The 22,192-nt window shown below is 41.9% G+C and overlaps 2 protein-coding genes across 5 annotated transcripts in view; both read right to left on the reverse strand.

Annotated features, from left to right (window-relative positions):
• Positions 1-22,192, reverse strand: part of RPL27A (ribosomal protein L27a) — a 231,101-nt gene that overhangs the window by 66,502 nt on the left and 142,407 nt on the right. The gene's annotated exons all lie outside the window — the stretch shown is intronic.
• The window catches only part of DENND2B (DENN domain containing 2B), a 180,504-nt gene that overhangs the window by 60,593 nt on the left and 97,719 nt on the right, over positions 1-22,192 (reverse strand). For all 4 annotated transcript variants that reach the window (XM_057418275.1, XM_057418274.1, XM_057418272.1 and 1 more), the window contains 2 exons: positions 13,633-14,850; positions 9,755-9,891 (listed from right to left, as the gene is read on the reverse strand). In XM_057418275.1, the coding sequence (XP_057274258.1) occupies positions 9,755-9,891; positions 13,633-14,850 (1,355 nt within the window). The remainder of the gene's footprint in view (positions 1-9,754; positions 9,892-13,632; positions 14,851-22,192) is intronic.

Consider the following 22,192-nt stretch of genomic DNA (forward strand, 5'->3'; position numbering starts at 1 on the left):
AAATAAAATAACCAGTGATCTTCAGAAAAGTCCTGAGGAATGCAGTGCCTTGAGCTTAAGCATCAATGAGTTTTGTCCAGCAGTTGCAATTCTTCACTCCGTGATGCTCTGCAGGTCAGCCCCACCGAGTCCTGAGGCAGCACACAATGTTCCTCTACTCAGCCTCTCACACGTGGCAAATGGGAAGCAGAAGCAGATTCAGCAAGCCTGTCTCATGCTGAGAAAGGAGTGAAAAGTAAGGCTGAGGGAAAAAAAAGCACAGGCAGACACTTCTCTATAAATGGCAGAAAGCAGGGAAGCACATCATTTCCATCCAGATGGGAGGAATAATTATCAGAGGAATGAAGTGCTGATTATAACTCCTGTGTTGCACCACCACGAAACAAGAAGAATCAAACAGCAGGCATACAGTAAGGGAAAGGGTTCTTCAACGTGGGTGCCTAAATTAGGAGCCAGTGCTCACAGAGGAGATACTGTGTCCAGAAGGCAATACTGTGTCCAAGCTAAGAGCCTATGGCCTTCCATGCTTACTACTTAGAAAGCCCAGGCCCCTGAGCTGTATGGCTGAAGTTAACACCTCACAAATATGTGTATTTCCTGCATACTAGAGCATGTGCACAAAATATAAGGCAATTCATGTATTCTGAATTATACTGAACTGGGAGATGAAAACTTCAGCTGCCACCCAAGGACAGACTTGGCAAAAAGAAGCACAAACCTCCAGAGGCAAGGGGCTGGAAATAGTGGTGAAAAATGGCCATGAAAAGAGGCCCAGATAGGCAGAAACAGGACTGAACAGCAGCCAAGTAGAAACACCCAAGTGAGCAGTATGTAAGAACTTCTGATGCTTGTAGCTCCTACCCTCCCTTCAACCTTTTGCAATGTTCTTGCAATGACAGAAAAAAGGCACATCAACTCCTTCCCACATGTAATCCCTCTAATAACACCTGAACTACCTTTTTCACCTTCTGCCCGTGACCTGTGTTCAGTTGTACATACAGCCCAGTTCATCCAGCTCACACATATTTGGTGCACACAAGCCCTTGCAGAAGATTAAGATACAATACCACTGAGCAAGGAAGAAGCAATCAGAGAAGGGTGTCTGGGGAATGCTGCTTTGCTGACATTGAAGAGGAAGCAATAGGAATGAACCCCAGAGTGCAAGCACTGAATGAGGGAACAGCAAGGGATTCACCTATTGTGCAGACTTAGAGCTCCCCCCCATCTGTGGGCACTGAAGTCCAGCAAAATGCTCAATGGTGAGAATCCAGGTGCATTCACTGCAATGCATAGGCATTACTCAGTTATTTTATTCATAAAATTATGCAAGTGCAGATTCACACTGCCAATGCTGGAGGAAGACTCAGCCATGGGGATGCTTACGAGCATGTTCGGATCAAATGGGTGAAACCCACAAAATCTCCATACTCTCATAAAGTATGTGAGCTTAGATCTTTAGTATGTAGATGAGCTCTTTCAACATCGGAGAATCTGCAACTGTGCATCTCAGCTGAGGGATTTACCCCAGGAATCTGTAGAAAGAGGAACCATTTCAATATCAAATTACACCTGAGACACATTATAGGTGCTTTAAAAAGCTATTGCTGAAGAGTGCTAAGTTACAGACCATTACTTGCTTATAATCCTACCATCCAGTGTTTCAGCTCAGTAGCATGTTCTCAGAAAAGTCACAGAGCATCTGCAACACACAGAGTGACAAGTCTAAAATGTGATCAGACTTTGGAGCATTGGTCCATGGAGCTTGTAGGCAATAGCCTGTATTTTCTGAACTTTTCCAGTTTTTCTTTGCCTTGCAATAAGCGTAAGAAACACTGGAGATACCCTCAGCTCCCTGCTATCTCTTCAGGGACTGTAAGAGCTCAGATATATAATCATAATGAAGCATTAGATGGAGAAGAATTAGCATTGCTGATAAATCAATAAGAAATTTCACCCCAGAAATCATCCACTTAACAGTCCAAAATCATGTGCATGAAAACATCTGATGAGCAACAGTACAGCATCAGCATGCCTAAATTACTTGCGCTTCACAGTGGTCTAACCCTGCTGACTTCAACACAGTCTCTGCATTTAAACTAGGATTTGGCAGAGCAGCCTCAGGGTCATTTTACTCACTGCTTTACTAACCTGCAGCACTGACCAGAAAACCAGGCAATAAAGATGACAGAGATAGTCAAAAAAAAAAGAAAACTGCAGTGGATAGTATAGCACTGAGACAGACTCCACAGATAGAAATGGAGATCTAAATAAAGCATGAGATGATTATTAAAAATAACTGAAATCCATGTATCCCAATGTAGTAACAAAGCAGCAGGCTGATCATCAATAGGATAAGACAGCTAGAGTATTTGGCCTTTCTTTGACAGGCTTATATGGATAGTGTTTGATTTAATGTGCTCTGGCTGCCATTATCCTACAGCATCTATTATTAAATTTGCCACTATTACACTTTTCAAAAATTCACATGCTTTTTAGACTGCGAGAGGCAGACTGGTAGTGTGGAAGAAGACAGGACCATATGTTTCTCTCATCACTGACTGCACCATCATTTTGTATCAATCCTAGCTCCATCTTTGACTAACAGCTATCCAAAGACATCCTGGTAAGGGCCTGACCAAAAACCCAAAGTGTTTTCAAAGAAGCAGCGAGCACAGCACTAGGCAGAGGTGTAATCTCTCCAAGTTTGCTTCAGCCTCGCAATAGCCCAGCAACCCCAGGTTCCTCCAGATTTGTACAACCGTTTTGATGCGAGATGATAACGTGAGAGGCAATAATTCAATACAAAAGCATGACAGGCAATAACGTGGCACGTGATGATGGGATTTTACTGGAAAGATCTGAACACTGTCTTTCTAACCTTCTTCCACATTTACTGGGAGAACTTTGCAAATGTTCTAAGTTGAAAGCAATGTCAAGTTGGAACGTCTTCCAGCTGGACCTCAGTCATCATTTCTGCAGCTCTTGTCACACACAGTGGAGGATTCAGTAAAGCAGCTAAATTATCCCATTTGTTACATGACATGCACTATATCCGATTTACATCAGAAGTTAAAACAACTAGTCAGTTTAGGAGAGATGAAGTGCCTAACCAGGAGTGACAAAGGAAGTGACATGCTGTTCAGGACTCCACAGAGAAGGTTAAACCACCCACAGAGAAGGTTAAACCACCAACATTCCCTCTACACTTGGGATCTTGCTTGTAGATTCCTGCCTATTTTAACTGCTCGAGCGCCCACCTGGGTTAGGCTGTCTTAATACTTGGTACTGATTTGAGACATATTGCTCCATCTCCTCTCTTATGAGTTCTGATACACTGAGAAATAGATCAGACCTAGATCCATCTGTTCTCATCTCCCTGGAAGAGACTGTACTTACCCAAGTACAGCCACCCTGGCCCTCACTAATTTCAAGGACAGTTGGGATTATTTTTCACCCAACTCTGACTTGTGAAGAAGGCCCCTGCAAACCAAGAACTAATTGTCCTGTTATCATGCAGAAGTAAACAAGAAGCTAGTTCTCCCCAAACTGAAGTGAGATATTCAAACTGACAGAGGAAAACAGTTACACGACTCTGCGTCACTACATTGTTTCACTTTCCAGTCTTCTTGGGTGTCAACTGTAATAAGGTTCCATTATATGCTCCTCACAAAGTGCATTATTGTGTCACTATCATCATTCTAAATCCTCTTACAGTGCAAAAAATATTTGTCAAGAGAAGTATCCAGCTATAGAAAGGGATTAAAAATCTAAATGTGACACTGAACAGGTCCAGAGAGCAGAAGGATGCATAAGAAATCCTCCTCAGGAGGGCCAGCTGCCCCTGGGACCATGGACTGCAGGACAGTCCCAACAGGGGCCCACCATCAAGATCCCATTCAGAAATTCATTTCATCCTGGTTTTAGAGATCCCACAGCAATGTTTCTGGGGCATTTCTTTACTTTCTAGACTTCTTCAGCTACAGTTGTCCAAACAGAAACAGTAGCTGTCAGCAGCTGTTTCTCCTTCAACTGTTTTGTAATACTGTAAACTGTTTTCTAATATCAAAAATCAAAGATCCAAAGATCTGTGGGCTTTTAGAATCAGGACTCAACTGTTGACTCCCAGCTTTAAAATTCAAACATTTCAACTTTTAACTTTGCATAACTGTGGCATTGCCTGGAGGAAAGCTTTTTTTCACAGGAATTTGTGCCAGTTGGCCGACATACACTTTTGACTATCCTTCTCTTGCCCAGGTTATCTGTCCCTCTTTTACAGCTAATCCATTTGCCCAGATTCACATTCTGGCTGCTGGAGTCTCCTTGAAAAAAACGGCCTCAGTCAGCAGGTATTTGATGAACTCCATCTTCCACAATATACCCTATAGTGTTAGTTGAAAAAAATACCTGTGTTTAATGAACAATGGAGCTCCATACTGCTGATTGTATCAACTGCAAGGTTAATGGAGAGGCACATGGCCTAGTGATATGTACAGCACTGGGGCCTGCCACCAAGCAGCTCTAACAACTTTTGGTATTGATACCTACCATGCCTTTGGCATGTTACCTAGCTTCTGGCATAGGTAGAACAGGCCAGGCTATATGTAACTGGCATGTGCTGGCATCCCAAGACCTTGTGTTCCTAGGGACGCTGCTGCCAGTGAAACACCAAAACTTCCCCAGGGCAGTAGCAGGCGCTTATGTTCTCCTCACAGGAATTTCATTAAGAGAAATGAACTAAAGATCTATTTCAGCCCTGGAATGATTCCAGCAGATCTATGCACTGGGGAAATGCTACCAGGAAGCCTGCCAACCAATGCAGAGGAAGGGCTAACATCACTGTAGGTTGCCAGGCACACACCAGTGCATGTGACCAAGCCAAGAACATGGGTTGTGCAACCCAACGCAGTGAGTACTCAAAAGAGCTCCAGCCACAAAGTCAAGCCAGACTTGTTCTAAAGAAAAGTACAACCTAATCCCAGCTGGGGACTCTAAAAGAGGTTAATTCATGAGGGTTGTCTTTCATGTTAGTTAACAGAGTTCTAAGAGTGCTCTGGACCATTGCAGTTTAGTGAGCAGGCACCAGTCTTGCACGTGAGCCAGTCAGACAGAACAGGAAGCTCACTGGGGCAAAACCTCTCTGTGGTAATATATGTGGCTGAAATAAACCCATTCTTACACAAACTGTACTTTTACTATTGCTTCAATAAGAGACTAGCCGTTAGAAGACAAATAACCTGATACTCATAAGCCTGGGCTATGTGATGAATAGTACAAAGAAGATAAGAAGGCTTGTCTTGTCAAAGATTTCTTCCACTACGTTTCAATTCTGAATTGTGAGTGCAATTTCTCTTACAAACACTAACAATAATTTACATGTCTTCACTAGATTTTCTCAAGTTAAACTTTATATTCTGCCCTTAACCTTGCCTTCACTTACTCATTCAACTTTTTTTTTTTTGGTGATAATAGGTGCTTTCTTCTAGATAACAGGTGAAAAACGCCTCAGAGACACCAGATGTTAAATAACAATATTCAAATATCTCAACTGCATTGAGGGAAACAGACTGGAAAACTGAAACTGTATGGTGCATATGACGGGAAATACTGTTGTCCACAAAAATAGCAGAAGCAACCATCTCAGACATCCCTTAATGCTATGATAGTTTGTTGAATTCACACAAAGCCAAGCGTGGTTCCCCCAGCTGGATTCATAAAGCCACATCAATTTTGGTCTGATTAAAGACTCACTCAAAACCACAAGAAGTAAAACAACGTTAAGTTTACTATGACTGCCACATTCCTGGAAGTGCTAGTACAGCAGATGAATGAAATCCACATGGCTCCTTGCACGTGGAGCACAGCTCTGATTAATATTAGGAAAGTGCCCCCCTTTATACAACTGCTTCCTGATTAATGCAGAATGGATCATTATGGTCCAATCTAATACCTGTCTTGAACTTAACATGCAGAAATTTCATCTATTAAAGTGCACAAAATTAAACAAAGTGTCTGGTTCATGATGTCATATTCATCTTCTGGTTTAATGTACCTTAATTATTCTTTTTTAATTTAAAGTCAGCCCTCAAAATAACGTCAACTACTCATAACAGTTCATCACTGTCCTTGTTATTCAAGAAGGAAACAGTATAAGGGCAAAGGTTTAGTGTGCATATGCACCACATAAGGAGATCACGTAGTAACCAACAAATCCGATGACTCTAGTCCTAGCACTCATGCTTAGAAGCTGTATTTTGATCCTTGCACTATTCTGAATAGTATCGGTACCTGAATAGCACACAGTATCTAATAGATATCTAACATTAAATATGCCTTTTAGAGGATACCCTCTGATAGCTGACAACTTAGCCACAGCTCTCCTCTGCTTTCCAGTGAGGGAGAGATGCCCTGCTGAGGGGTACCAGGCTGGGAGATGCAGTGACAGGCAGGAGTACTGAGCTTCTGTTCCAGGGACCTCAGCAAACTGAAGGAAAAGCTTGACAGGAAATTCGGGAAGATTAGGAAAGACAAATACAGTCCCATCCGTGGATCAGAATAACCCTGTGGCAGTACATGCTGGGCAAGGAAGGCAAACCAGACCTTGGCCTACATTAGAAAGAGTGTGGCCAGCAAGTCACAAGAAGTGGTAATTCCCCTGTATTTGGCCCTTGCAAGGAGTATTCAAAGTACCACAGAGACATCAACAGACTGGAGGTAGTCTAGAGCAAGGCTGCCAAGATGGCTGGGGGCCGGAGCATACAACATAAACAAGAAAATGCTGAGGGAACTGGAACTGCTTAGCCTAGAAAAGTCTGAGGGGAAACCCAGTTGCTGTCTGTCGTGGTTTAAACCCAGTCAGGCAACTCGTTCACTCACTTCCCCCCCTTTCTTGCCCTCCCCCTGCTCCCAGAGGGACGGAGAGGAGAATCAAAAAGAATGCAACTCCCACAGGTTGAGATAAGAACAGTTTAGTAACTAAGGTATAACACAGATCACTACTGCTACCACCAGTGATAATAATGGTAAAGGAAATAACAAGGGAAGAGAATACAACACCTCAGCACCAGCCGACCGATCACTCGCCCCCCAAGCCCAACCAAGCTCCGACTGATACCTCCTCCAACCCCGCAGTCTCCCAGCCCTCCCGGCTAACTCCCAGTTACATCCTGGGCATGACGTGCTGTGGTATGGAATACCTCTTTGGTCAGTTTGGGTCAGGTGTCCTGTCTCTGCTTCCTCCTGGCTTCCCCTCCCCCCTGGCAGAGTATGAGGCTCACAAAGTCCTTGGCCAAACCAAAACATCGCTATCAGCTCTGTTCCCGAGCTGAAAGTCAAAACACTGCACTACACCAGCTACCAAGGAGGAGAAAAATGACTGCTACTGCTGAACCCAGGACACTGTCTTCCACTGCCTAGAAGGTGTTATGGAAAAGGCAGAGCCAGGTGTTTCTTAGAGGATGAAAGAGCTGGGTCACAAACAGCAACAAGGAGAATTCAGAATGAAAAAATCCTTCACAGTGGAGGTTAAGCAGCAGAGCAGGATGCACAGAGAGACAATGGAACCATCTTCCTAAGGTGTTTTGAAAACTCAACCAGATGTAGCCCTGAGCACCCCGATCTAACTTTGCAATTAGCCTTGCTCTGAGCAGAGGTTGGACCAGATGACTCCAGAGTCCCTTCCAAACAGAATATTTTTTATGATTCTGTCACACAGTACAGTGCTTAAAGCATTGCTCATGATTTGCAGCCTTTTTTTCCCTTGTGTTTTAGCACCTACTGGCATTAAAAGTTTTAATTCTACAGGGAAAGGTAGGGGGAAGAATGATAAACTTAATAAAGTTTATTACTACAGTGACAATATTTTAACTACCTGCAAGCTTTTAGGGAGGCAGGAGTTTCAACCAGATTTAGATACCACCACCTCTAGAGCAACTGGTTGTAAGGAAAACCAAAAGCAGCAATGACGGAGTCCTTTACAGCTTTGAAGCAGATGGAAATCTATAAAATAAACTCACTCTTATGGACACCTGGTTTGCATGAGTACAAAAGGGCTACTTAGAGGCTGGGGTCTAGCACTACTGGCATAAATTATGCAGATGTGATACACAAAACTACGATAGTTTCTTTAAAGCTGGAGATCAAACTACTTTGGCTTGTCTTTAATCATGCTTGACAGTTTATAAGAATTATACTGATTTGGTATTCCCCCTGCAATGCCTGCACTGAATGAAGTGCTTTGGAAAGAGTTTCTTAAAAAGCAGTACAAAACAATGAAGTTCTCTGTTTGTCCACAGATCTGAAATTTTGCATTCTCTTCCCACTGCCCTGCCAAAATGCCCAAATTATTATCTGCAGGGAGCTGATTTATAGTTCCCATGAGTTGGAAAAGCCCATTATGATTTTGTTTTACTGAACACAACTTTTATTCTCATTTGAAAAGAGCTTCTTACCAATCCTGCGCATTTTATTTTGACATTTACCAAACCAAAGCAAGGAAAAGAAGCACTACCACCCAGCATCTGGCAGCACGCTGACATGTCCTGAGCAAAGATGAGCATTGTAATTAATGCACTATACATTTTCAAGTATGAATTGCAAGGACAGAAAAAGAATTTTTAGTGTCCAAAAAAGCTCTCAATTTTTATTAACAGATACTGAACAGCAGCATTTTTATGTATTCTGAAAGGGAGGGTACAGATGAAAATGGCAAGAGTAAATTCCTGTTTTCACTGAAGCTGACAAGATAGAGGCAGAATTTGGGTATAAGCACAAAGAGCCCCAGGCTGCAATTTGTGGCCACTATTCCTTGCTGTATCTGATAGGGCCAACAAGAGTTTTGTTCTATCATCTTTGTTGCCCTTCAAACATTTGTATGCAGTATTAGGTCACTTCTGGTCCTTCTTACCAGACTAAACAAGCCCAGCTTGTCAGTGTCGCTTCAGAGGACAAGTGCTCTAGGGCCCCTGACTATCTTGGTAGCTCTCCAGTTTTCAGTAGATAAAGATTCATTGTCTAAAGTAAAATGAAGTACCCTTTGTATCTGCTGTAATAATACAACACTGAAAGAGTTAAAAACAATGCAGATAGTCATCACTTGTGTGGAAAATCTGCTTTGAAGGGCTGCCCAATGTTCAGTAATTATAACAACTTTTTTGATGCTAAAAGAATGTATGCATAGGCCATACATTTCCTTCTAAGACAAAAAGAAACATGTTTTTCTTGTGAAGCTTAATCAAAACAGTCTTTTTGTTGCACATTCCTGATGGTTGTACAGCTAAAGGAAATTAATTTTTCTTTAACTAGCAACTGGGACTTAAGGGAGACCTAGAACTGTGCTACAAACAACTGCTTTGAGGCAGCCCGTATAGGAGCCCTGAAAAGCTCAGGCTTGCTCACAAGGCCTATGAGGTTAATCTTGCCATTGGATAGCTCTGTAAACACCATCTAAAGTTCAGTTCTTTACATTTTTACACCACTCAAGGCTTCAAGCCAAAGCCTCGATAAAAAAAATTATTTGGTTCTTGAAAAGCATGGCAAAAAGCTGACCAAACAGTCATTTTCCAGTACCGTCCAATGAAGTCTGAAGGCATTAAGACCTGTAAGCCGACTGAGGGTTATGTTTGCACTGATGCATCAAACCCATTTACGCTCCATTTAATCCCTCTTTACTGACCACATTGAATGTTCTTGCACAGAGCATATGTTCACTGGCCACAACAGATCAGCTGTGAGCCCATATTCTGTAGCAGGTTCTTACCTACAATGTCTTCATAGGCATTTTCTTCTAAAGTGCTCTTGGATCCAAATTTATGCTGGCTCTCAGTCCCATTTTCAGTTGGGGAGGGAGGGTACACGGATTGCAGGCTTGACGCATCCTCAAACTCAAAGGATTTTCTGAAGTTTAAAATAGTAAGTAATTAGTAACTAGAATGCAAAATGACTCAAACATTTAGTTGAGCATTTGCTTGCTAAGAAATATTTGTAAAATAACCAACAAAAACCAATCACACATGATGCTCTAAGGACTAATTTTTAGAGGACCTCAAGTCCAGTGCTCACAGCAGTCTTTAGCGTAGTAATATGTGACACTTTCATGAGGTTGGAAGTAGTTATCCCCGCTGTTTGGACAAGGAAAAAATACCAAGAAAATATGTGATCTTTTTCAAAGGCTACAGAGTAAGTTAGCAGCACAGGCTAGAAATTGCCTTGCTCTTGCCAGGGCCCCCAGAAACATGTGGTCAAGGAAGATACCCTTAGTCTGAAAACACTCACATCTTGAACCTTCAGAGATGTTCCCACATAAAGGTCACTCTGCAAATGCCCATGTGAAAGTCACCCATTTCCTTGCACAGCCTGTGTCAAGCTCTGGCAGCAAATGACAAAGGATAGAGGAAATTAAGTCTCTCTGGGATGGACAAGCAACCCAGGGTTGATGGCTGGGGGCCTGAAAGTTTGGGCTTTCTGTCAGGAAGGTGAAGGACAGCTGGGTCAGATGAACCAAAACAACTTGTCTCCTACCTGAGTACATGAAGGAGGGGGGTTTCACCACCTCTCATCCACACCTACCCCAGTGCTGCTGAGCAGCTCTAGGGGAGGAGAAGGCCAAGCCCTCCATGTTCTCTAACTTATTTGTTCTGAAGCAAAGTCTACACTTAAAGCTGGGAGGTGCATGGTTTGCATGCCAGCTATACAGGGGCTAGCATTCATTTTATTGACTTAATGCTGAGGATGAAGTGGTAGGAAAAATGGGCTTAGGTCAGGGTGTAAATCCCAAGATGCTGTAAGGCTTGCAGAGGCTGTGCTGATGCTCATACTTCACTCATTGATACTCAAACTAGATTAACAGCAAACCATCCTGCAGTAAAACCCCCTTTCCTCTTCTCCCCGACTACAGTGAAACATATGTTGACAGAACATCCACATGGCAGTGGCAGACTCTCATGAGACCAACTTCAGTCTGTGAATTGGTTCAAGAGTATCCCTATAGGCAATACAGGGACTATTATACGGACATTGCATTTGACAAGGGCATTTCCTATTTCTCAGCTGGAGCAGATTTATGGGTCTGGGGCAGGCTTAGGAGCCCTTTCTCTCTACTTTCCCTAGTTTAAGAATATCCAGGTCCATGTTATGCACATCAGGATCATGGCAGAAACAAACCATGCATTTCAGATCCAGATATCCATTCCTCCAGACATACTCACAGTTATAAAGGATGCTCAAGCACTGAATACGTACCTGTGTATGAAATGAGACCTTCTAAAGTAGTTAAATACCTAACTCTTATAGATTTCAAGGCAATGCTATGATGTAATGACACTGGATAGGAACACGGGGATAGTTTTGTGGACCAGCATTCACCTGTGGCCCGTGTGACCCTAGCCTATCCCATGACACTCCTCTTCTGCATTCTGTCTGCATCAGAGGATCTCCAGCTGCTAGGGAATGTCCAGCTCACATCAATCTGAGGTGTAAAAGCTACTGTGGGCACCAGGTCCTCTGAATACAGACTGGTTCTATGCTAGCAGGGAATATGAGAGACTTCCTCCATTTTACTATATTGTTGAATTAGCCAACAAAACAAAAACCCCTGTTTTCAACCAAAATGTCAGAAGAATAAATATCCACAGTTGATTCTCATGACATTCTAGTGAGTGCAAACCACGTTTGTTCAAGTGCAAAACACAGCTACAGGCTCTAGACATAATGTTTCAAACAGAGAGCAGTTCTAAAAAAAAAAAAAATAACATCTGTTCTCAAAAAGAGAACAGCTTAGAGACTGAGATTTCAATAACTAATACTAAATATTGTCATTCTTAGATAAGTTGTATGGTCTCATGCTCATTGTAAATGATGGAATTCTCCTTATTGTTATGAAAGAAAGGACAGTAGCAAACACAACAAAGGTAATATTTTATAAAGGATTTCCACCCAGTCTTGAAGTCAGCCAGCAAACCTGTGATTTTGGGAGACTGATTTAAGCTTATTTAGATCAACATTAATCAAAGGTAAGTCCAGAGAAATCACTAAACTACAGTAGGGCAAAGCTGTTACAAACAAATGGAAACCTACCCTGTACAATGTCAAACTGATTCACAAGAATATCAGGTACATATGATAACACTGCAAATCCTTCCATTTACCCTCCACTAATCACAGCTTAAATTGATAAATACTGCTTTTCTCTCAGGTTTGTACTTACTAGCCCCACCCAGAAGAAAGGCTTCTTTGCTGAACAGTGCTGCTAACTCTGCTATGATAGGAGACTGAACCTGCAGAGCAGCAACGGCAAGCATAAATTGTGCCTGTTCTTGAAAGAAGATTCAAAACTTCAGGTCACAAACTCATTGTAACAAAATACTGTGGTTCTGAGATGACTTGTGTGGTCTCAAACTCAGCGTGAACATGTACTCGGAGACTGACTTGGATCACTTAGCCACAGGTGATTCTCTGCAAGAATTATCTCCTGTTATCCATTCTTCTCTGCCTCCCACTACACAGACTATTTTACTTCTTCACCTTAATTTTCTAATAAAGGCTATCATTTATAGCAGAACATTTAAAAATCAATGATGTCTTCAATGCATTGGAAATGCTGTGCTGAACAAAATTAGGTCAGCTTTGTTACAAAAATTCTTGTTAAAAACTAGATTTACTTCCTCTAACTGAGATTGTTGCCAGAATTCAGAAGATAAGCACTGCTAATCACAGCCTGGCTTTCCACACTCCCTCCCTTTTCCAGAGAAACAACACACATCAGCAGAGCTGTCTGATCCATTTCAGAAGCAGGTATCTCCTAAAAGTAGAGCAGACTCTGAAGGCTTCTCTTCCCCAGTTTTGGACTTATCACACTTCAGGTCGGGTTGTGCTGACACAAACTTTTAATTGATAGAGCCAACATCAAGCACCAGGTGCTGAACTGATAACGTGGGCCTGAGATGCTGTTTAACAGTTACTTGCAAAGCCCATCACTAAATACCAAGAGTCTGTGTATCTCATACACATGCACAGATAGGTGAACTTGTTAAAAATGCCATACTTTGAATGCTTATCAACAAAGAAGCCTACAATTTTCTAAGCAGTGAGCAGAATGAGCTTTACATTTCCAAAACACAAGAGAAATCGTCTAATTAAAAGAAGCCAAGCTCCAAGGCTCCTGGGAAATGTAGCCATATCGTCTGCTCATCATTAACTCAGGGAAGACACAAAGCCCTTTCTATGCTAAAACATGGTTTTCTCAGCATTAATCCTCTACAGCTATTGATAGTAATTTAGGACAACATTTCTAATCACTGAATTAAAGTAAAATCACCAACACTGCATAAAACTGACACAACTGCTGTAGTAACAAGCTTTGGAAACACAAACCCTCTGAAGGTATGTTTTGCAGCGAGCCTAGTGTCTTTTTCAGGGATTGAGGAATGAAAGTTGGAGAACTCCAGAACTGTGGCCATGCAAAGGTATTGTACCAGCACAACCCATTGGTGCAGTCTGGAAGAAAGAATAATTGTCTTGCACACAACTCATAGCATTTCTCAAAAACATTGCATTAAAAGGAGAATGTAAAATACTGTAACCAAAAAACCACAGCACATCTATTTATTTGAAGATTCAGCACATTTTGTTGAATTTTACCTATTCTGGGATTTTCTGTGAAAGCGCGACTCTTTCTTCTGCCTTCTGGTCACAGGGGGTGCCGGGGTGGATGGGAGGGGAGGAGGAGCAGCAGGTGTAGGAGATGGAGGTAGGCCATTGCTTGGTTTACTTTTATGGTTTTTGTCTGCTTCATATTCAAAGGTGCGTTTGGGCTTGGGGACAGGATTCACTGCACTGTTAGCTGGGCTTTCGAGGAGCAGTTTAGGGCCAGCTGAGTTTGCAGTAATCCCCTGTTTTATCTTACTGGTTTTCTCAGTCTCAGTAGGTGTCTCTGGTTCACTCCCCAAAATAACACTCCCTCCTTTGCTATCACTTGCGGCTTCACTCAGTCCCTCCACAGTACTCAGAGTCACAGATTTTTTCCTCCCTTTATCAACACTGTAACAGCTACTTGGTAACTGGGGGAGGCCTCTGCCGGGCTGCTCTTTCAGCGCCTGTTCGATCTTCTGTATTCTGTTGAGCACAGCAGAGGACTCTTTCCTCACATGGCCCTTGAGGAAAGCAGCAGCAGGAGTCTCGCTCCTGCCTGATCTCTTTTCAAACCGATGACAAGAATCTCTGTCCAGCAGTTCCTCCTCCTCTGTTTCTGGGTAAGAACACTCGGAAAATGTTTGGCTCATTCTTCTGAGCCCTTTGAAATCGAACGTCTTCTCACTGCAGGGAGAGGTCAGCACGCTGGGGCAGCTGTCACTGCCTGACCTCTCCCCAGCATCCCTCTTGTCCACACATGTGCTCATCCTGGGGGACAGCTCCCGGCGGCACTCCCATTCTGTGATCTTCTGCCTGATGTCCAGCGCCTGGGAGCGTATGCTTGCCCGGCTGAGGGAGAGGTTCCTCAAGTTGGTGGCGGTGCCCAAGGACAGGGTGCTCCGGGTGAGTGAATGGCTCCCTATTGCTTCCCCATCTTGAGCCTCCTTTGGACTCTCCTTTTGGTCCTCAGCCTTGAACACAGACAACCTTTTATCCAAAGCACCCACACTGATGGCTTTAAGAGGGTGGCTCGGGGAGTCGGTGTCCGATGCACTTGTGGAGGTGCTTCGCAGCGCAGATGTACGGCTGCTCCAGTCCTTGAGGCGCAGTCTGGAGTTGGAGACCTTGGTGAGTCGCGTAGAGCGGCAAGAGTCCTCACTGTCGCTGAGGGGGTAGGCTGGGCTTTTTCGCGGGGACAAAAGAGGTGGTGGAGAAACGGAGTGACACCTACAAGCAGAAAGAAATACAAAATCAAGTCCTTGGGGAAACCAGAGTTATTTGCCAAGTTTCTTCCACCTGCAGGTAAAGCAGAGGGTGTCTGCATGTTGCAAATCTAACCCAAAGTATCACTAAGACACCAAATATCATTCAGCCACAGAGTCAGGGGCAGGGGGGTGGCAGCAATTAACTGATGTGAGTGATGAGCTGATGAGCAGGGCATTCAGCACATCCAAAGCCAGTTTTCTCAGCTCTGTTTGACCCCCAGCTTTTCCAGTTTCCTAAGTCTAAAGGCAGCTGAGATTCTCATAAGAAACTATTGCCTCGAATGCATCTACCACCTCCAGGAGAACAGCTCCTGGCCTCCCAAATTAAGAAGTCCCTCCGCAGAAAAAGGGGACTCTTAAGGAGAAGATTCCCACTACAACAGAAATGGGGAAGGCTGACCAACAGGGACCACAGTTTACTCACTGGTTGCAGTGAGCAAACCCATTTAGGAAGATATCAGTTTTTGATAGAGAAATCTGAAGCAAAGTACCACCGTGGGCAGCCACTGCAGTATTTTAGCCAGAGCATTTCAAATCACTGACGTATACAGTAAAAAAAAACAGCAAAAGGAAGACCCGTTTCATCTTTGGGTTGATGTTGTGGCCAACAGATTAAATTCTCCTTATAAAACAGAAACATTTTCTTATTGAAAGAATATTACAGACTGAATAAATGTATTACTCTGCTCACAGTATGAGTTGAAGAATATAAACTATACAGAAAGGTCTTGGTGTTATCTTTGAAAAAAAACTTAGAACAAATTTTTGCCATGATTTGGAAAATCAGCTATTGTTACTGGGGTTTTATGCATTGTTGCAAAAACTTTTAAGAACAAAAAGACAAAGGAAATTAAACAACACATTAATCAGCTGTCTTATCACCAGTGAGCCAGCAATAAGAAAAATGAGCCAAAACTGTGTCAAAAACTGGGTTTACTGCACTGCCACTATACACACATACAAATCATAGCAAAAATAAACATGACTCCTTTGACACTTTGCTCTAGCAAACTTTCTGTTCCAAAGAGTATAGAAAGAAAAGACCCAAAGTAATGCCTTGTGTATGCAGCTAAGTTTCTGTTCACTGAAGATTGTGGACAAGTTGGTTTCTTTATAAACTGTCCTGTACACAAAAAATCCAAATGAAATAGCTATTTGTCCAAAAGAAATCACAGAGCAAATATCTCCACTAAAGCAAAGGGAGAAAAGATTTAGAAGATTCCTGCTGTTGCATGGTTTTCTCCCCAGCAGCCAGCCAATACCTACAGGCAGAGGTGCCAAGTTCTGTGAATTAATCAAAAAATCTTGAGCAATGGGGCAATTTCTGAAAAATTTATGTTGACATGGGAGGTATTTTCTTCTTCTTTAAATGCATTCCCAAACCCAATTATCCAATTTCATCCTGGTTTCCTGCAGTGGATAATTTGCAAGCAAAAATTGGAAGTATCACGAAAGAGCAAAGCTCTGGTCAGAAAAGGACAACGATCAAATTATTACAAAAGGGAAACTATCTCTTTTTCAGAGTCCTCTGATAGTCAAGCCTTGAAGTTAAATTTCCTGCTTTCTATACAGCTTCAGACAAGTGTCTTAAAGATATCTCAGAAGATCAAAAGCAGGTGACAGATAATTAGCAGTTTCGGCTGGTTGTTGCAGCATAGAGTTTATAGTGAATTACCTTGAACTACCTTGGCCTACGTGCTTTTATAGTGCCTGAAGGTGCAACCTAAATCAGCCTCCTCAGACTTGGTGAGGTGCCCTAATTCTTCATTGTTTCTGTCTCATCTTGATCTCTTCAGTTTAATACTACAGCATCAAAATTGTACATTATTCTTAACACTTAATCTGTACTAACAGCTGTAAGAATAAAGTACAAAATGATTGTGGTAAAGTCAGTCATGGGAAAGCAGAGGTTAAGGATGTGCTGATCATCCTCTCTCTGCCTTTGACTCACTATGTAGAAAATACAATAGGCATAGACCTTTATCTTCTTACACTGTAAGAAACATCTTTTCAGTTGTTTGACTGCCAGGAAAAGGTTTGTTGACTCATCAGAAGAGGAGGAAAAGCTGGATTTGCATAACCTGCAGAAGTTGCAGAATGTTTCTACTTAGAGATAAGAGCCATTCTTTTGAATGCCAGGTCACCACTAAAGTTACAGCAGTTAAGGCGGGATCCTGAACCCCCAAATTCAGTCACAAAACTCCCACTCACTCCCACCATGCAAGGTTGAGGCTTCAGAGCAACAGGCCCTCTGGAGGTGCATGCTGTTAAGTACCTGCGATACCACAGCTAAGAAAAAGATAGTTTATATCACTTTATACTGTAAATTTAAGTGATGCAAATAGAAGCTATAGGATTAGTTGAAGATGAAAGAGAAAGAAAGCCTTGGCTGTATGGTTTCAGACGTGCATTCTCTAAAGGATGGTGGCAAGTAACAGAATTAAAAAAGAAGTCCAAAAGCTGATCAGTGGATAATAAAATGGTCCTTTCCTGAAAAACCTGCTTCCATCGAAGAATATTCTCTGGAAGGCACAATAGTTCCACAGACTTTAAAACTACTATTACTGGACAGAGACAAATAATTAAATAACTTGCAATCTTCCATGCAGACTGTAAACCCAAATGTTTTAAATGTTTTTATTGAGGTTTTCTATATACACAGTGATACATGCAGCACCTTACAAAGCAGATCATTACATACACTTTCAAAATATTATGCATAAACAGCATAAATGAAGATTATGGAATCATGTTTGGGTTTCTTTACAAGTTCACTCGAACGGCACCTTCTTTCTGGGCAATAACATTTTTAGGAGAATATCAGCATTTCACAAAACACATGAGAATAAGTAGCTCTGATTCCCTATCTGTAAAGGGTATTCTTCCAACACACAGCCTTAGGTACACAGCTCTCAAACCCCTGCCAAGTCAGCAGCGAGTTGCCATCTCAAAGCAAACCAAGCAGCCCTCAATGTCGTCAAAATATGTCACATATTCTGAAACTACCTTCCTGGTGGGAATCATTGCTTTACAGAGCAGAGATAATCCAAGAGGTGGCCTCCAGCCCTCCAAACCATGCTTAGCTTTGCTGATGTGACTTGTTCCCTGAGAAACCAGCAGAATTACCCAAAGTTGGAGAAAACTGGTAACTTCAGTCATGTTCTGTAGGATTTTGAAATCTAGATACACTTGATCTTTAAATTCCAATTCAATCTCTTTACTTTCTCTTTTTCTCACCCAAACATGGAAAACTTCTAATTTATAAAAACTATAGTTCTCCAGGCCCACTCTCATTCAAATATAAATATTCAAATAAAGATATTAATTCCATGAACCAATGTATGGATTCATACTGTTTTCTCTACTAAAGGCTAGTGTCAATAGGCATCTCCTTTCACCGGTTCCTATGAACACCTGTGGATAACAGTGAAGTTGGATCTCACCTGCCCCTGAGAACAGAATCTCCTGCTGAGATAATTTGTACCCTACTCACCACAAAGCAAAAATGAAAAAAAAAAAAGAATTTCTTCTGTAGGGGCTTTAGCAAGGCTGACTTGTACTGAGGCTCTGTGGGGATAGGCAAAGGTTGGTTCTTGGTGCCATAAATGCCCAAGCCCTCACCCTGTATCTGTCCCAAAAGTTGGAAAGGCTCTGATTTTGGACACCAACCTCTGACCTACAAAATATGGGTGCCAACACTTGGCTGTGTGTAAGAGAGGGAGAATTTAATTCCTGGAGACCACTCTGAAAGTGGGCAATACAAAATTAACAGCGAAGGCAGTGAGCCTGGCCTTCTGATCCAGTTGGGCAGAAACACAGCTTCTACCTGCTTCTGTTGCCAAGCATCAACTCCAGAAAGAGGGAAAATGAGTGCAGACAGCACACACAACTCCATGAAACAGCTTTCAATGACAAGAGGCAGCAAAAATGGTGGCCAAAGAGATGGCTTTACACATCTTATGGAAATCAGAGTACAGTGGATGATAAAAATGTGCATGTATAGAGGAATTTGCACCCATGATCCACACACGTTTTATAAATACTAATAGCAATATTAAATTGCATTTCAGGAATTAAAGGTGACTGGAGGGTAGTTAAAGTGACTCGCCTGGAAAAGTTACAGGAGTCCTAACTCTCGGTGCCCTGCTCTGACCTCTGAGCTAAGCAGCAGACTCCATAGCACTGCTTCAGCTCTTCTGAAGCACCAGGAGTGACTACAGATCATTCAGTGCTGACCAAAGACAAGCTGACAGAAGCTGCTCAGCAGTCTTCTGGTTTTGCAAATCCCATCTGCCCTGCTTAAACCAACACTTACAGAATAATAAAACAGCTTTTGTCTCTGTAATCCAGGGAATTTCCCATTTCAACATGCTCAAGGTCAGGAGCCCATTTACCGAAAAAAGAGCAAGAAACCTGTTGACAAAAAGCTACTGGGTCTTCCCAGGCTCCTGCTGATGAGATCCTGTCATTTCACAGTAACACTGATGTTTGATGGTGAGCTCATGCAAAGTCACAGTACTGTTTGTATTCCTCAGGATTTTCACTAGGAAAACATTGCTTTCTTAGTATTTTATGTTGGTTTTCTGCTTATTCCAATTTTTTCTCAGGGCATAGAGCTATTTCATCAGGACAACTGGCCTGTTTCAGAGTAATGATAACAACACCAGAATCAGCTGTGACCATAAGCACATTATTTTGTGCATTGAGAAGATCTGGCCTGCCACACAAGACTAGAGACTTCTTGTTGCTCTAGCCATTATTTAAGGAAATCTGAAAGAAAAGCAACATAAATTTCTCCTTGCAAGAGCAGCAAAACTCATTTTTAATATGAACACTAAACCTGCCTTGACTTCAGGTAACTGAGGATCTAACTTCAAATTCTCCAGAAATTTGTAAGAGAGAATGCTAGGAAATGCTCAGCTGCCAACTTTCAAATTATTTCATACAACATTACAAATTAATAATATTTTATTATTAATGATGATTTTCATTTCTTCAAATAAAAATCCTGCCTCAAGCAAAAGACTGCGCAAAGATGATAATTTTGAAGCACTAATTCAGATATCCATAGCTAACACTCTGTTGGAAAAAAGCCCACACCTTTCTGGCATCTTATCAGTCCTTACGGCTACTGAGAAAACAAAACGAATGTGTTCAGACTTCAAGGTGAGAAACTGAAATTATAACTGAATGTTGAAAACCACCTAAATCCCAGAGATTTTATTGTGTGCCCAGATGAGCTTATCTATGTTCACATCTTCAACCAGTATAAAGCCTCCAAATCATTGAAAGGCAAATGAAATAAGAAACTCAGAGAACAAGATATAACTTATTAGACTCTTCTACTTTTAAAAGGGTATTTTCTCCCATGCAAGTAGGAGATTTCTTTCCACATTAAAAAGCTGTACTTGCATTTTTATATTCAGACTAAAAACGGATTGCGTTACGAGTTCAGACCGGACTTCTATCATAATTCAGGATGTAGAAGCAAAAATGAGGATGCAAATTATTTGAACTGAGTAAGAAGCAAAATGATGCCCACCTGAAAGCAGAGCCTTCTACAGTCAGAGTGTAATTCACTGGTTCAGCAGTGCAGAAAGGTCCTATGAGTAAGGAGCAGCTCCTACTCTGTGCTAGCCATTATGAGTGCGAATACTGGAATCCATCCTTCCCAAGGCAAAGCAAAGTGAGAGGGAAGCACACCCTGCTCACCTGTCAGCTGGAACCAAGTGCACCATGCTGTTATTACTGAGAACAGTTGTGATGGCTTGCTATGGTATTAATTTCCATTGAACTTGCCCTTGATTTAACATAGTAGAGAAAACATGCAGAGATCAACAGATGCTCAAATTAGAATGAGTGCTTCTGTGTCACCACCTCCGTGACTTGCACAAAACAAGCACTTTTTAAAAGGTTCAGTACTGACAGCTCCTGGTAACTAGTACAGTTTCACACCACCTTAAGGGCACAGGAAAACACTCTTTTGTCTCTGTCAGACACACGCTTGTGAAAGCTCCTGGTACAAATCAATACTTGTGCACAAACAAAATCCAAACACACTACTGCAGTACTGCAATCTTCCAGTCATGTCCCTTTAGGTGCAGAAAAGCAGAGTAATTTGAAGGACAAAAAACCCTTAATGACTTTGATCGAAGCAATGTTGAGGGACACTCCTGAAAAAATTAACTGTGCCTCTCTCTATACAAGAGCTAGGAATAATTTCCTCTACATTTTACTGCAAAAAGCTATGAGAAGTCCACTTTTAGCTATCAAACCCTACCAGTTAGTGGTTTGGCTGCATTTTGAGGTGAGTTATGAAATAAACCATTGGACAGAGATGCAATGATTCAGCATCATTTTTTTGTGATGCAAATTTCCTTTTCCTCACCCCTAGCTACATCCTCACCAGTGGGGGATGAAAGGCAGTAGCAGTGATAGCTGCAAAGCACTCTAGGAAGCATTAGCGTAAAGCAAGGAAAACTCAGGGAACAAATGCAGGTAGTCACGCTGGTCTAACTGTGGTTAGCATAAAGGTCAAACATGATCGAACTATTGCCAAAATACATGGCCTGAAATGGCTCTGTTGCTTAACTGAGATGGCCCAAGAAGATCCTATATACTGATGATACTTTGAATTTGACATTTTCTTTACAAATGTAAATGAGCATCAAGGCTTGGACAACTGCCTTGTACACAACATCAAGGAAGACTAATTCTACCAGGTGTAGAAAAGGACTTTAAAATCGTTATTGTTACTTCTTTTAACTAGGAGTTATGGGAACTGTAAGACCAGGCAAAAGGGACCTCCTGCACTACTGAATTTAACTCCAATTTTGTTTGGCAGTAAACCTTTCTATTACAATATATTCTGCACTCTGGCATAGCATACAGTATTGTCATTTTCTACAATACACAGTAAATAACTACAGAAGATATTTAATTATCTTAAATCTAAATAAGAGCTTACAGTGAGTAAAGGAGGTGAACCTTTCACACTCAAAGGCACATAGTAGTAAGGTGGTTTTTGAGCTGATTAAACCTGGTAATGAATCAAGCAGTACAACCTGCCATATCTTGCCTCTTGCTTGGAAAAGAAAGCGACGTGTGACAGAACAAAGAGTCTTCCACCAGACCCTTCATGATTTTTGGGCTCTCACCAGGAATATGGCTCAAAATACCCTATAAGCTGTATTCCAGATAACCACCTCCCTTTATTGTTGACTTTGGGATTGTGACAAAAAAAAAGACGGAAAATACTTTCTAAACTGAAAAGTGACTTTGCAGTATAAGACTGTTTGAAATAG

The sequence above is a fragment of the Pezoporus wallicus genome, unplaced genomic scaffold (assembly GCF_028554395.1).
Source record: "Pezoporus wallicus isolate ANWC-B61680 ecotype Strahan unplaced genomic scaffold, APGP_CSIRO_Pwel_v1 contig_2025, whole genome shotgun sequence".
NCBI classification, from domain to species: Eukaryota; Metazoa; Chordata; class Aves; order Psittaciformes; family Psittacidae; genus Pezoporus; species Pezoporus wallicus.